General features: G+C 41.1%; 1 protein-coding gene across 2 annotated transcripts in view; it reads right to left on the bottom strand.

Moving 5' to 3' along the window:
* Positions 1 to 14,742, bottom strand: part of ZRANB1 (zinc finger RANBP2-type containing 1) — a 280,696-nt gene that overhangs the window by 4,253 nt on the left and 261,701 nt on the right. For both annotated transcript variants that reach the window (XM_081912699.1, XM_081912698.1), the window contains exons 4-10: positions 11,705 to 11,892; positions 9,629 to 9,782; positions 5,770 to 5,841; positions 4,998 to 5,196; positions 3,220 to 3,340; positions 1,675 to 1,804; positions 113 to 342 (exon numbers count right to left, since the gene is read on the bottom strand). In XM_081912699.1, coding sequence (XP_081768825.1) covers positions 113 to 342; positions 1,675 to 1,804; positions 3,220 to 3,340; positions 4,998 to 5,196; positions 5,770 to 5,841; positions 9,629 to 9,782; positions 11,705 to 11,892 — 1,094 coding nt within the window. The remainder of the gene's footprint in view (positions 1 to 112; positions 343 to 1,674; positions 1,805 to 3,219; positions 3,341 to 4,997; positions 5,197 to 5,769; positions 5,842 to 9,628; positions 9,783 to 11,704; positions 11,893 to 14,742) is intronic.

Below are 14,742 nucleotides of genomic sequence, written 5' to 3'. Positions count from 1 at the left end.
ATCAGCTATAGGCTCTCTGCCATATAGATTCTCCAGAGAGGCTTTTTTTCCCCTTTTCCTTTTCTGCTGATGCAGCATCTCACTGAACACTGAACTGCTTAGTGTTTCTTACCTCTTGAGCAGACAGGAAGTGAATGTGCAGCAGCTTCCTTTCACTGTCGACCAATGGTAAAAAAGTAATAGTAACATCATCATCAGTGTTCAAGTTAGCACCAGCACCTCGGTTGCCATAGCCATCATTCTCCATGGCAACCAAAGCAGAGAAATGGCCCCTTGTGTAGCCCAGAGCAATAGGGCTTTTCCAACAAAAACTCTGTTCCCATAACAAAGGCAAATATACACCTACAAAGAAGGAGTGATGAAAGGGGTTAAATCAATGGAACACTGCAAATTAATTATGCTGATGGAGAAAAAATCATCTGAAAGCATGACATAAACCACATTTACAATGTACATCTCAATATGTCTTTTAATACATCGTGATACTGGTTTCAAATTTAGGAAGCTGACTCATTTTAATTAGTGGTTATAAAATATATTTTACTGTGGACCACAGAGTAAAATATAAGACACAATACTCTCTTCCTAAAGTTGGCAATTAAAAGACTGCCAACATCGTGAGCTCCAGTAACAACTCCCAAGAGGCAATCTAATATTCTATGCAAGCTTTTTTTCAATGATAAACCCATGAGCATGAACTTAAAATACAAACTGTCCTGTGTATTGAAGAAGTGGAAGCCATATTTGACTCGGTGTCCATTAATCTAGTCCCCACAGCCTCTCATTACATATAACTGAATCTCCCCCTGACAGTCTTCTAGCACATCAGAAGTTATTCATAGATGCTTCATCAAAACAACTAAACTAGGAACGTGACCTGCCTTGAGAGGGTTTAAAAATAGCAGTGAGTAATCCAAGTACATATGTAGCATAGCAACCTTTCATAGAAAAAACTCTGCCCGGTGCATTTGCACATGAGATTGCCCTCAGCATGTCTCCTGACAGAGCAATGGCTCTCCTGCACTCACTTAACATAATTCCTGTTTTGTGTCCTCTTAAGAAAAGTAGGTGGCAATGCATTTAAATTGTATGGCAGTTAAGTATTATGGTATCATGCACTCAACCTATCTGTAGCCAAAGTTATACTCACTTACATGGACTGACTTCATATTGCGACTGCTGTACTGGGGAAGGAGCATTTACACACACACAATTTGGATCCACAACAGACCCTTGTTATCAGACTCTTGCCAGACTAGCCCCAAGGATCCAAGTGCAAACACACTGCTGCAGTGGAGCACACACATGTAGCAGGCAGAGCACTGTAGCAAAATACCATGTTATACCATGCCTTCCCTATCTGCCTCTCTCCCATTACAGAAAGCACCCAAGAATGGAAGAAGCTACAGCATCATCAGAGAGAAAAAGATCAAGTAATGACTCTAGCCTCCATAACTGATCTCTGAAAGCTGTTGGGACTTTCAGTGCTTTGTCACTTTAAGGCAAGAAGGCAAAGAGGACCCCTTGAAAACAGCCACATTAGCAGAGTGCTCTTAAGAAGGTCGGTAGAGCACTGCTGAATCTACTCTCTGTCAAATCTAAAATAGAAAAATGTGAACACTCAGGATGTAAGCAATCCTTTCTATAACAAACATTAATGTAAGTCACACTTACCTTGAAAACGGGTATATCCTAAAGTTTCTCCTCGGAAACTCTTATAATATTTTACTCCATAAACTATAATTGGTCTTCTAAGAATATGTGCAAGTACAAAAATGTGTGTCTGTTCCAAACTTGCTCCAGGCTGTATCAAAGAGAACAACACTTCAAATAAAAATAGTATCTATCACATGAGAAAGACCAATTGACTGAGCCTTTGATTTCAGCAAAATCGTCATGTAACTGAAGTCATGAACATTGTTCGGATGTTAATTACATATCAATTATTTTTGGAATTGTTTGCATTTTGAAAGCTATAATTATCCAGTAAGTATATGCAATAATCATTGGGTTAGTGCTTAAATTATTATGGGGGAGGGGCCAGAATAAATCCACAAGATTCAGCTACCAATTCTGTCTACTTTTAGTCAGATTTCCCCTGTAGCCTTCTAGGAACAATAGCTAAGAGCGGGGGTAGGCAACCTAAGGCCCATAGGCCACAAGCGGCTCACAGGGGTCATTTAACCGGCCCACGAGCCGTCCCTGAACTAAGCTGCCTGCGTGCTGCGCTAAACCGGTGTAGTGTGGCGACTCGCTTCTGCGGTGCCAAAAAACGTGTCTGCGCATGCTCAGACGCCGAAAATCACATCTGCACAGGCAGTGGAAATCGCGGCCGCGCACGCTCACAATCGGGCCCACAGAGGGATCTCCGCTGGAGTGAATCAGCCCAGGCAAGGTCAACCTTGCCGACCCCTGGCTAAGAAGGTAAAAGTAACAAACAAGGACATGTTTCTTCAGGCACCCTTATATTTTTAGCCTTGCCCAAACCATCACTTTACCTAAAATTTCTGTGTACTAATTACTATACAAGACTGTATTTTCAATAGAGAAGAAATTTTAACATTATAGTAAAATGTGACCAATGCATTATGAAATCTCATATGCTTCTTCAGTACCACAGTGGCAATTACAATAAAGCAGAATAAGGGCTTCTATTCTGGAGGTGCTACTCATTTGCTTTTTACTTCATGTCACATTTGTTATATTGTGTGACCTAAAAGTACTCAGAATGAAAAATGCTAAATGATCATTTGTGCATAAGACACTGTACCTCTGAATTTCAGTCACTGGGAAACAACAGCAGAAGAGAGATACTTGCCCTCAAGTCCCACCTTTAGGCTCTCCATAGGCATTTGATTGGCCACTGTAGAAAATAAGATGCTAGAGCAAGATAGGCCTTAAGAAGAGTCCTACTAGATCAGACCAAAGGCCAACTCAGTCCAACATCATATTCTTACAGCAGACAAAAACTTTGGCAAAATATACCCAAACAGGATGGAAAACAATCCAAAGTGGTCCTGCCACATCCAAGCCATCAGTAACTTTTAAACTGAGAATATGTCAGTGAAGAACAGAAGTACATAAATAGTAACCGTAAGATTCAAATAAATAGGAGCTGTGAACATAAAATGCAAGTAACTTTTAACTGTGCTTCCCCATGCTTTTTTAACACACACACACACACACACACACACACACACACACACACGTGTGTCTTACCTGACTAGCAAGCGAAAGTATAAATGCCCAGTCTTCCTGCCACTGTTCTTCTCGCAGTGAGAAGTGTAAACCAAAGCTTTGGGAGTACCATGACTCCCATTCTTTCCATCGGGTATAGAACCTACAAAAATAGCATAAAAGGACTCAAGATGCATTTTCATAATTCAAGATCGTACCGAACTATGCAAGCTTTCACTGAAAGTGGATTTCTTCAGATTCACACACAATACTTTTCTTGCTACTTCAGCCAGGTATTTTACAGGAGGAGAGAAGTTGAATAAAAAATTGGACAATAAATGCCAAATTCTGAGAAATATATATATATTATTTGGTTGAAACATAGCTCATTTAGCATCTCTTGACTGAATTTTGAATTATTATAAAGTTTTTTTCCCCTGTTCACATTGGATAACCCAGTATGAGCAACTGCTGGAACCTGGGAGTTAGCATCCCCTGAGTGGGAAGCAATGGACATGGTATGTCTGTGATGCCCCAGGTAAGAGATGGGGTGGAATGCCTGTGAAAGGAGTTCAACTGGAGATTAATTGTTGTGTTGTAATTGTGTTGTCTTTCTTAGTGTGTGGTGGCTGTAATAGGCCTATGGCTGGGTTCTTTGTCTGGCTGAGCATCTGTGACCATCTTCAAGAGAGTGGATTGTAGGCAGAATGTACCAGGAGTGAGTAGGTGCAAGAAATCTTGAAGAGTGCAGCAGAACTACCTATCTCAGTGTTCAATGGGAGAAGGCATGGCTGGAGGAGGAGGACAGTAATGACACATGAAAGAGATATTGTTGATCCAAGACCTAGCCTAGATAAGTAGAACTCATAGCAGTGGTAGTGGTGCCTTTACAAACTGGGGTAATGCAATGCATAGCCACTGACTCCAAAGCAATTCTGACACCAACTTCCATCAGTGCTACCTACTCCATCCATAAAAGTTTCTATTAATCATTATAACTTACTGTAATTTCCATGGTCAGAATAGGTATAGCTATGCATGAGAGTTGCTAAAGGAAACAGTAACACACTGTTGCCCTCATAAGAGTGATCTGGCTGATCATGGCTGAAATCAGTGCCACACCAGATTGAGAACCAAGGCCACAAACCAAGATAAAAGTGAGGTCTGAGTCTCAGCTACTAAACACCCAAAACTATTACCTCCCCAAATCATTTCCCAGTTCCAGATGCCCCATTAACTGATTAAACCAGTCCCAGTTACTTTTCCTCTCCTATTGACTTTAGGATGCTCACACTTCAAGAGAAGTAGTTTGGCATGCTGTACAAAAAATCACCTCCAATCCATAGTGAAGTTGTAGTCTGCAGCTCTATGGTAATCAATATACCAGATTCAAAGTTCACATAATGAAAAGATTTTGCACAGCAATTCTAGTTAAGGAAGTGATATGGTTTAGAACTATGTCAACAGAGGTTTGTGACATTTTCCAGAGCCCCAGATATTTATGAGGACAGCAACAAGCAGCAAAGATGACATGATTACTTCAGTAACAACTTTATATATATTGCATTGGACAAAAGCCATTTTGAACTGATTGATCAATTATACTACTTTAATGGTACAACACAGACTTTTTCTCCATAGATGCCAGAAAGGCAATTTTGTATAAGATTCCAAGCCACTGAAGCAGAAATCCTCCAAATTCCTTCCTCCATCCTATGACAGCAGCAGGTATCCAGGTAGTCTTAACAAAGAAGCTTGCATTTTTCAAGATAAGACATCTGAATAAGCTGTGTTCATTTTCGTTCTTGATTTCTACTTACCAATGAGAACAATCATGTAAACTGTCATGAAGCGCTTTACGTAGCACCGAGTCCTTATCATAAATGCCCCATGTAGCTTGTAGTACTGAATCAAGCAGGCAGTCCCCTGCAGTCCGATTCCAAAGTGCATAAAGTCTACTGTCCAAACGCGTACCCAATTCCAGTGACCAGTTTATAATGGGAGATTCTTCTTCAAGTTCTAGAAGATAACAAGCAACACAATGTTAATCATCCTAAATCCTACAAAAAATACCTGTTGCATTTCAAGATACTAGTGTACATGCTTTTGAAATTCTAGAATGATTAGCAGAATACAGCAATGAAGTTCCTTTCATAATTGTTAATGCAGTTATGGTGGTGTGCATGCAAATGTACAACTCAGTTATGACTGAGTATCATAGTACAGACTTTCATATATTTCTATTAATACTCCATAAAAACTAACAACTGACACTTCAGTTTTCTCAGGGCAGGCTATCAAAAACAATAAGGTATCTATGAATAACTTGCACACCACTGTACATTTCAACAGAAATCTGTAAGTGGTTCACATATCTTAACATGAATATATCATTTTTGTATTCCATTCATAGTACTACTGCTAATAATATTAATAATGATAAATTCCACTTTAAGTAACATAATTAAGCAACAATAAGCATCTCACCATGTATATAAGTAAAATAAAATAGCAAATATTATGCAGAACATCAAGATACAATATCCAATGCAACATAATATAAAACCTTACATAATGAGATACCATATTTACCTTTTTGAACATCTCTGTCAAGTACTTCATCAAATAATTTCTCTTGGACTGTTGGTGGCAAGTCTTCAATATCTGCAAAACGAAGAATGAGCATGACAAGTGACTGAACTCTAGAATCCACATATTCCATATGAACAGCTATTCACATGACAATCACACCAAGTGAAACAGTCCTTTAGTTCCCAGAAAGAGATAGGACAAACCAGCGCAAGTACACTATGTGAAATACTTTATAATTTCTCTATATGAAATTATGGCTCCAATCTCAACTAATCCTAAATATGCTCTCCACACTCAAAAACAGGACAAAAAAGGTTTCATTTTGAAGCCCACTTAGAACATTGCGCCCCACGGTGTCCCTAATACCAGGAGATCAATGAGGTCCAGCACTTCCACCATGCCACACTTCCACCATGCTAAAGAAACTTACCTGGGAGTTACAGTGGGGAGGGGGCTTACAGGACAGAGTTTCTTCATTGGGTCCTATTAAACTGCTTCAGCAGCAGCCCAGATGCCAGAAACCTTGACAAAAGTATTTCCCAGAGCTCCTCACATCCCTATCAAAATGCATCAGGCATGCATTTCACAGGAATGCCACCTCTGGATGACACCAGAGCAGCGTGTTAGGGTTGAATGGAGGGCACACAACAAAACTTCTCCATTGCTGCTGTCACCTGGCAAGTTTTGATGATAAAGTTTTGATGTTGCCAACTGCAACGTTCTTCACTGGTGTAGGATATGTTAAAATTGGAACTAAAAATGCCTAAATGTTCTTAAGGCTACAATCCTGCATAATCATCTACATAGCAATCATATTGCTTTCACCATCCAGAATAAAATATCTATTGGGTATACAAGTGAGGCAGCCAATGCGTGTAGCTGAGTGGTAGAGCATCTGCAGATAGTCCCAGGAGAGCCTCTGCCACACAGTGCAAACTAAGGTTACCAGATTTTTTTTCAATGAATCCAGGGACAACAGAGGGTTGTCTGCCACTGCCTTGACCTCAACCGCCACATTTTCCCTTCCTCCGAGACTTCTATCTCCTTTGTCCATGAGCCTGGGCAACCCTTGAGTTGTTGGTTCTTCAGTGGTGGTGGTGGTGAAGCAGTGCGCAGTGGGTCAGGCATGGATGGCGGAGAAGGAGGGCCAAGAGCCGCGGCGGTGAAGCCATTGGAGCATCCCCAATCCCATTCTTACTTGCATGCAAGCAGGAGGGGGCGGGGATCCCTCAGCTGAGAAAGGAGAGATCCCCGCCCCGCCCCTGCTTCCATGCAAGTAGGAGTTGGGAGGCTGCTCCAATAGGCAGCATGAAGCCTCCCTTCACAGCTTAGTTGCTGGGGTCAGGAAGGTGGAGGCAGCCCAGAAGCTGCATCTTAGAGCCCCTGCACCACCATCATATGGGGACCTTCAAGCAGCTCCTGAAGCCAGCCAGAGCCAACTGCTCCAGGCTGCTGAGACTGCCGCTGCTGCGTTTCCCGGGGACATTAGATGAAATCCGGGGACATTCCGGGGATGGAATTTGTTCGAGGATTTATTCGCAAATCCAGGGACTGTCCCTGGGAAACGGGGACATCTGGTAACCCTAGTGTAAACAACATTGAGCTAGGTGGACCAGTAGTCTGACTTGTGTAAGGCAGCTTCGTATGTCTGATTAGGGTGCCTTCAATGGAAAAAAAATCAAGCTCATACGTCTCCCACACAGCTATGCATCTCTGTGTAGGAAATTTAATATAGGAAATACAATATATTTTATCAGTTCTGTGTTGCACTGGCATCTTCAAACAAAACAAAATTAGGAAAAGAAGACTGAAGTTTCTCAGCTGTTAGAGCTCTACGTTATATCTTCAAGTAACACCATCCATATTTCCTTCCCTATCTCATCCCACCTACCAAAATAGATATACTAAATGTAATTATTTTCACTTACTAGAGCAGTCAGACTGTTTCGCATTACATGATCTAGTGAATCAGAACAAATTAAGTACAACACGTACAGTTGGAGAAAAGGAATGTTTCTGTTTTTAGAACAGCTATGGCCGTTTTCCTCTTTAAAATACTATCTTTAGCATCAAGAAATTCTCTGCAGTAACAGAAACACAGGGATTCTGTGTTTATGAGGTCACTACTCACGTACAATTGCTACAAAAATAGTTTCAAAGCAGAAATGGTCCCTACATACTGGAGAGTTTCCTCAAGTTATACAAGCGACTGCTTTTTCTTTTCTTTTTTAAGTCCAAGTTCTGCAAAAATATTCAGAAACTGGTGGGAGAAAGGAACCATACTTCACTTAAATGTTGGCACCATTGGAAATATACAGATGACAACTCTCAGCTATCTGGTCACCTCAGTTAGGAGTTCAGGCTGAAGGGAAACAAACAGTAATTAGCTATCCTTTGAGTCTGGGACCCAGGGTGCGGGGAGACCTCAGGGCCTTTGAGGCATACTGAGCCCAATTTCTTCTCTCTTTTTTCCGGTCTGTCTGCAATGGAGCCAAATGGGACACAGAGAACTGTACCCATCACATGCTGATGCTATTGTGAGGGCTTTCAGAAACTCACATACTCCCAACTTTTGCCACAATGGCTCCTGTCATACGGACTGAACTATCACCACATTCATTTCTATGTTTGATTGGAGCTGCACTACTTCACTGAGCAAAGGGGCTTCAACACCTGCTCCAACAGACCCTTATGGAGAAGTAGGTTTCCCAGAGCAGATCTCCCTAGTAAGCTAAGGAACACAGACATAAATATTTTGTCTCTGGCTCCAGTCATCATTAGCTGCAGCTTTGCCCACTGCTGGTATGCATCCCTCAACAGACAAAAGGTTGCCCACCCTTGTACTATACCAATTGTGCAATCGCAACTGAATGCTCTTCAGAACTCAGCAATCTCTTTGCTGTGCAGCAGTAGAATGAAGTCAGCAGCAGAATTCTGGTTATTTTACAGCTACAGTGATCTCAGGCAGGTGTACATTATCAGAATTTAAAATACTTCCATGACCAAGGTATTTACTAACAAAACAGTTTGAATCCAAGACTATAATATAGGCCTAAAGTATGGTTACCAGATGTCCCCATTTCCCGTGGACAGTCCCCGGATTTAAAAATCTGTCCCCCGACAAAATCCGTCCCCAGAATGCCCCCAGATTTCATTTAATGTTCCTGGATTTATATTTTAAGTGTTATAGATTTCTTATTAGAGAATGAATGTTGTGTGATTGGTTCAACGGCACAAGACACATCATATGAGGACTTCCAGCGAGGCAAAATGGCGGGCGCCATGGCAGCAAGCAGCTCCTGAAGCCAGCCAGAGCCAAGTGTGCTAGCAGGCTGGCTCCAGGCTGCTGAGACTGCTGCTGCCACTGCCAAGGGGGAACCGGGGACGCCTGGCACATTAACTGGGGGAACCGCTGACCCCCCGCAATCCAAATCGAGCCGGAAACGAGAGCGCCCAGCCACCCGGCCAACTGCCCACAGAAGAGAAGATATTACTTTTATTAAAAAAACAAAAACTTTTTTTAATAACTTTTTTTCTCTTTTCAAAAAAATCTGGATTCTTTGAAAAAAATCTGGTAACCTTAGCCGAAAGAGTATTTTATTATGCAAACACAGGAATGAGTCCCAAAGTAATTTCAATGTTAATATAAAGGAACCGTGACAACAGTCTTTCTCCTGAAGTTTCCTCTCCTCTGAAATTTACTCCATGTGTAGGCAAGAAGCTTAATGAATGAAGATTTTTCAAAACCTACAGCACTTCTGTTTAGGAAGTATAAGTAGTAGTCAGAAGTGGGCAATGTCATACACCAATTTATCTGCTAAGGACAAGTTACCAGATAAAAGAAGCACCTCATAATTACCTGCAGGTAATGTAAATGTTACAAGGTCAGTTAGGAAATAGCAGGCAAAGTCTCCCTTCCGCTGATGAAGAGATGCAGCGATTTCACGTCGGATTTGCTCAGTAAGCTCTGGGCATACCATAGCTGGAATACACTTAGCTGCATGTTGGGATACCTGTAACAGGATGTTTCATGATGTTATTAATTTAAGAGAGAAATGGACAACACCTGTTAAAATGCAAGAGAATCCCCCACCCAAGGACAGCTGACAGTAACAGTAAGACCCAATGTTCTGCATTATTGGAATGGTGGGCTTGGGAACAGAGGCATCTCACTTCTGACTCTTGCTCAGCCATATAGGTTGCTGGGTGATCACAGGGCAGTAATGAATTTGTAGTCTAACCTACCCCCCGTGAGAGGGAAAGGGGGATACCTGCATGGATACCAACCCGAGCTCCTTGCAGGAAGGACAAAACTATCCAAAGAGTGAACTAGGTTTTGAGGAGATGTATGTCACTTCTTCCATAGCTTAAATGCTACTCTGTGATCAATTGAAATTGAGTTCCTAGAAAGAGCTGCCAGCATTGGATAAGTCTTTGAACTAACTGGCATCATTCAGAAACAAAACAAGAAGGAAGTTTTAGCAGCCCTGATTTCTGTCCATATCTAGCGAACACATGAATTCATGTGTTCCTAATATAAAACACAGCTAAGATGTACTTTACAGCTGAATCAAAATTCCTAACATGGTAGGGTATCCAGGGCTGCTTCAAAAGGAACATATTTCCTACACTGAGATTACCTCCAAATAGAAACCATGTCCGGCATGAAGAAGTCCATAAATGCGCAGCTCCACTGTCCCTTTCTGCCTAGCCTGGTAGTGTCTTGGATTTATTCATTTCACTTATTGAAAGTTAACTACAATCCCTTCAATGAACATAAGACATTCTTGGAATATTTCTCCAGTGCTCCACCATCTATTTTGGAGAACATTTCAAAATGTTTTTAAAAGCTCTACATGGCTTGAGACTTGTAAAGCTACACCACATCAACCTGCCTGTGCACTGTGGTCATTTTCAGAGGCCTATCTCTGCGTGTCATTGTCATCTAAGCTGGGGAAATTGGGGACCTTTCTAGATTGCAAATATGACTGTGGAATGACCATCCAGCAACCACTTCGATGTCTTTTTAGAGCCAGTTGAAGACCTTTCCCAAGGACTTCTAGCCTCTGAAAAGACTGTTTCATATTTAGTGTTTTCACAGAAGTTTAATTATGTATTTGTTTTATGCTGTAAGTTGCTCCGGAATTATACTGTTATAAATTTAATAATTGTTAAAGATACAGAAGAGCAAAGCTTTGCTGAGGAAGAATCCGTGTTTCCTCATCAACCACTATGAATCATTTCTGTTAGTAAATAACCCAGTAGATGTGGATAATCAGTACAATAAAACTCTCATCACTCTCAACTATTGTAAATGCAGGCTATGGCTCACGGGAACTAAAGAGTCCAACAACTTCTGGAGAGCCACACATTCACATAGCCACACATTCACTAAACCCAAACAGGGTGGTGGCTCCCCTTCTGTGGAAGCCTTTTCCCAGAGAGGCTCATCTGGCATTACATGTCTTTAGAAACCAGGCAAAAGCATTCCTCTTTACCCAGGTCTTTGGCTATTAAATAATCTATGGCCTCTTAAAGCAGGGGTGGGGTGGGGGGGGTAGCGCTGTTATTATGATTGTTTTATTATTATGCAGTCTATTCTTATGGTTTTTATTACTGTAATCCGTAAAATGTGTTCTTAATGTTGCTCACCACTCTGGGATCTTTTAATAAAGGGTAGTATATAAATTGAATAAAACAAACAACAACAACAGGAAACAGAAGATAAGACTAAGGGACAGCAAAATCTCTATTGGTATTGGCACCATTCATCTTATTCATATACCTCTCTGGTATACCTCACCAAGAAGGATCAAACTGACCACCAAGGCTTCAGCACTACTCTCATTAAATTCCCTGCTGATGCTTCAGTTGGCTCTGGAACCAGATGCAGAGACTCCCATAAGCACACATACCAGGAAAAGTGAAAACTCACCTCTGTAAGCAGAATTGCTAGCATATCTTGTCTTTGAAAACGTATAGCAAGATGAACAAGTGTGTATCCCACGTCAAAAGCGGAAGGGCGATTTAACAAGCGTACTTCATCTGCAGAAAGCTGTCGTGCAATATCTCCTCCTGACGACTTGTATGCTTCAATAGCAGCTAAGTCACCTTCTACAACCCCTAGAGACATGGAAGATGGGTCATAAAGTTAAAATTTCTAATATTACTTAAGATAATGACAGTTCATTCTTAATCAAGTTACCATTTATTGTACCATTTCCTTACCATACATTGAGATCCTAAGTTGGGGAAGGGCCCTGAATTTGGTTGCCATCAGTGGAGCTCTGTGCCTTGCCAGTCACACTAACTGATAATGTATGCTCGCAGCAGTACATAGTATTTTTGCCACAGTTCACATGAAGGTAGAAACCTATACAGTACATGTCCATGGAGGAGAGTATGCAGATCAAGTCCATGCAACCTTTTGTCTACAGCATGGTAGTTTAAGAGAAGGGATGAATCAATTGCTTATATTCACAGGGCCTCTGTGGAAGGACTTCAAACATTACTAATGAGATTTGGTTCTCACTTATAGCCCCATCTAATTATACTATCAAAAAAATCACATAAATGGAGCCCTTCTAAAATGACCTTAGGGCTGCTTGGCAAAATTCTCTCATTGGGCACCAGATCAAATGTGCCAGAGTTCCAGTGACAGATCTGCCAAAGACACATTACAGAAGTTAGACAGGATGCAGCTTGAAAATGGTTGGCTTCAATATGAAGCTACAGAACTCGCTGAAGTCTTCCCTGTGGCTGTATACAAACTACTACATTATTATTTTTATCCTCCAAGAAATTCAGGGCGGCATACAAGGTGCTAATCCCCACTTCATTTTTCTTCACAACAGCCCTATGAGGTAGGCTAAGTCAAGAATTTGTGATTTGTCTACAATCACCCTCTGAGCTCCATGGCTGAGTAGGGATTTGAATGTACTTCTCCTCAGTCCTGGTCTTGACACTAACCACTATAAGACATTGGCTCTCAAGGTGAATGAGGAAAGTGCTATCATATTGGACACAAGTGGGGAGAGATATGGATCATTTGTTTTAGCAAGTCCAGTCAGTTCATATAAACTTAATAACATCACTTTGAGTAGGACACGCCTTTGTTTCAGGAAGGGTGTTACCTGAGCAATTCACCATAAGCTAGCCAAAAACCACACAAAATAACTACTCCGTCAATGCCATAAGCTGAATACAAAACATTACAAGCCATCTGAAGGAGGGGCTATGATGGCTCAACAGGGCTAAGTTCCCATGCAAGGGCAAATTGCAATGACTAAGAGGTACCATTCAAAAGTGCTAAGTGGATGCCTGCCATGGATAACTTCATAAATGTGGGGTCTTGACTGAATATGGATGTACCAGAATAAAGCAAACAAAGGAAGTGTAATCAGGAGTGCAATGCCACCCCTGAAGAGCGGGTGCATTTGGTACATTGCATTTAGGATACTTAATTTTAAACAGCTGAGTTCATTTTATATGCTTTCCTCATCTTCCCAAAATGGACTTCCAGGAACAAGGAAGTCCTGGTACAGAAAAAAGAGGATCTTATTGCTCTGAAGAATACAGTATCCACCAACACCATCATGGCAAACTGGAAGGGAAATAAGTTTGTGAGAGTCTTGGCAATAGACAGGATGTGCAAGTATGTACTGAACTGCCCTTCAGAGAAAATGAGATAATATCTTTGGTAGGATCCCTCTCCTTCTGGATGAAAGAGATGACAGAACGCAAAAGGAAGCTCCTGGAACTTACTATGTTTAGACCAGGCATAGGCAAACTCTGGCCTTCCTGATGTTTGGGACTACAATACCCATCATCCCTAGCTAAAAGGACCAGTGATCAGGAATGATGGGAATTGCAGTCCCAAACATCTGGAGGGCCGGAGTTTGTCTATGCCTGGTTTAGACAATCTTATTTTGACTCAATAAGCCCCAAAGGGGAACAAAACTTGTGCTCATAGTCCCCTTTCTCCTCCACACACTGTGGTAAGCTGGGAAGTGTTTAATTAACCTTCCTTTTCAGTTAGATTCAAACCAGGAAACTATGGTTACTAGGTTTAGAACAAGCTAGGATATTAAACCACCTGCAAATGACGGTTTAAAATCCTGCCTTGTTTCAGTGCTGGAAAACATAGGGACTTCGGATTAATTCCAGGGGAATTTCTGGCTTATTACCACACACCAAGAAAGAAGAAATGGGAGATAATCCAAACTATACCACAGAAAGAAGTGGTGTTCATTCTCTGGGAAATAACTACATATCCTAGGAAATAACTATATACTCAATCTTTTTGAATCTTAGGAAGATTAACTAGGGAAGTGAAACAATACTCTTTACAGTAAGAGAAGTGGCAGCATACAACGTATTTTCCATATTGAAGCCATCTAAGCTATTCCAAGCATGTTTAGCTTTATAATCTCTGTTCCAGAGAAATTGCTTCTGAAGACTATAAAATAGGAACTTGATTTTTTTAAAAAATCCCCAACCTCTTTGGTTTTCAGCCAGCAAAGAAAAGCTATACAGTAAAAGCACTGTGTAAAATTCAATCCTACACTTTTATGTTAACATTTCATAGCCTAAAGTAAAAGTGATCAAACTTGCAGCATTCAGATTTTTACACTGCATTGTATAAAACAGTATCTTTCTGCAGGTATTTATCAAGCTATATCCTTTACTTAGCACATAGACCTCTGCTAAAGAGAAATCAACAAATTCATATGATGGTAATAATGAGGAAAGTGCCCCTAACCCTAGAATGGGGAATTTCTGGCCCATGGGCCAAATTTAACCTGCTAGGCCTCCCCATTTCCCCCTCAAGGCTATTTTCCCAAAACCAAGCACACCTGTCATCAGATGTGATGTCAGATGTGAAGCAGATGTAAATGTAGCTGCAGAAAGCATGATTGAAATGTATTTCATGTTCTAAGCCTACATAATGATACTCTACTTTTGTAGAATGGG

The sequence above is a fragment of the Podarcis melisellensis genome (genome assembly GCF_964234715.1).
Source record: "Podarcis melisellensis genome assembly, chromosome: 5".
NCBI lineage: Eukaryota > Metazoa > Chordata > Lepidosauria > Squamata > Lacertidae > Podarcis > Podarcis melisellensis.
Note: the sequence above shows the minus strand (reverse complement) of the source record. Positions and strands in the feature narration are given on the sequence as shown.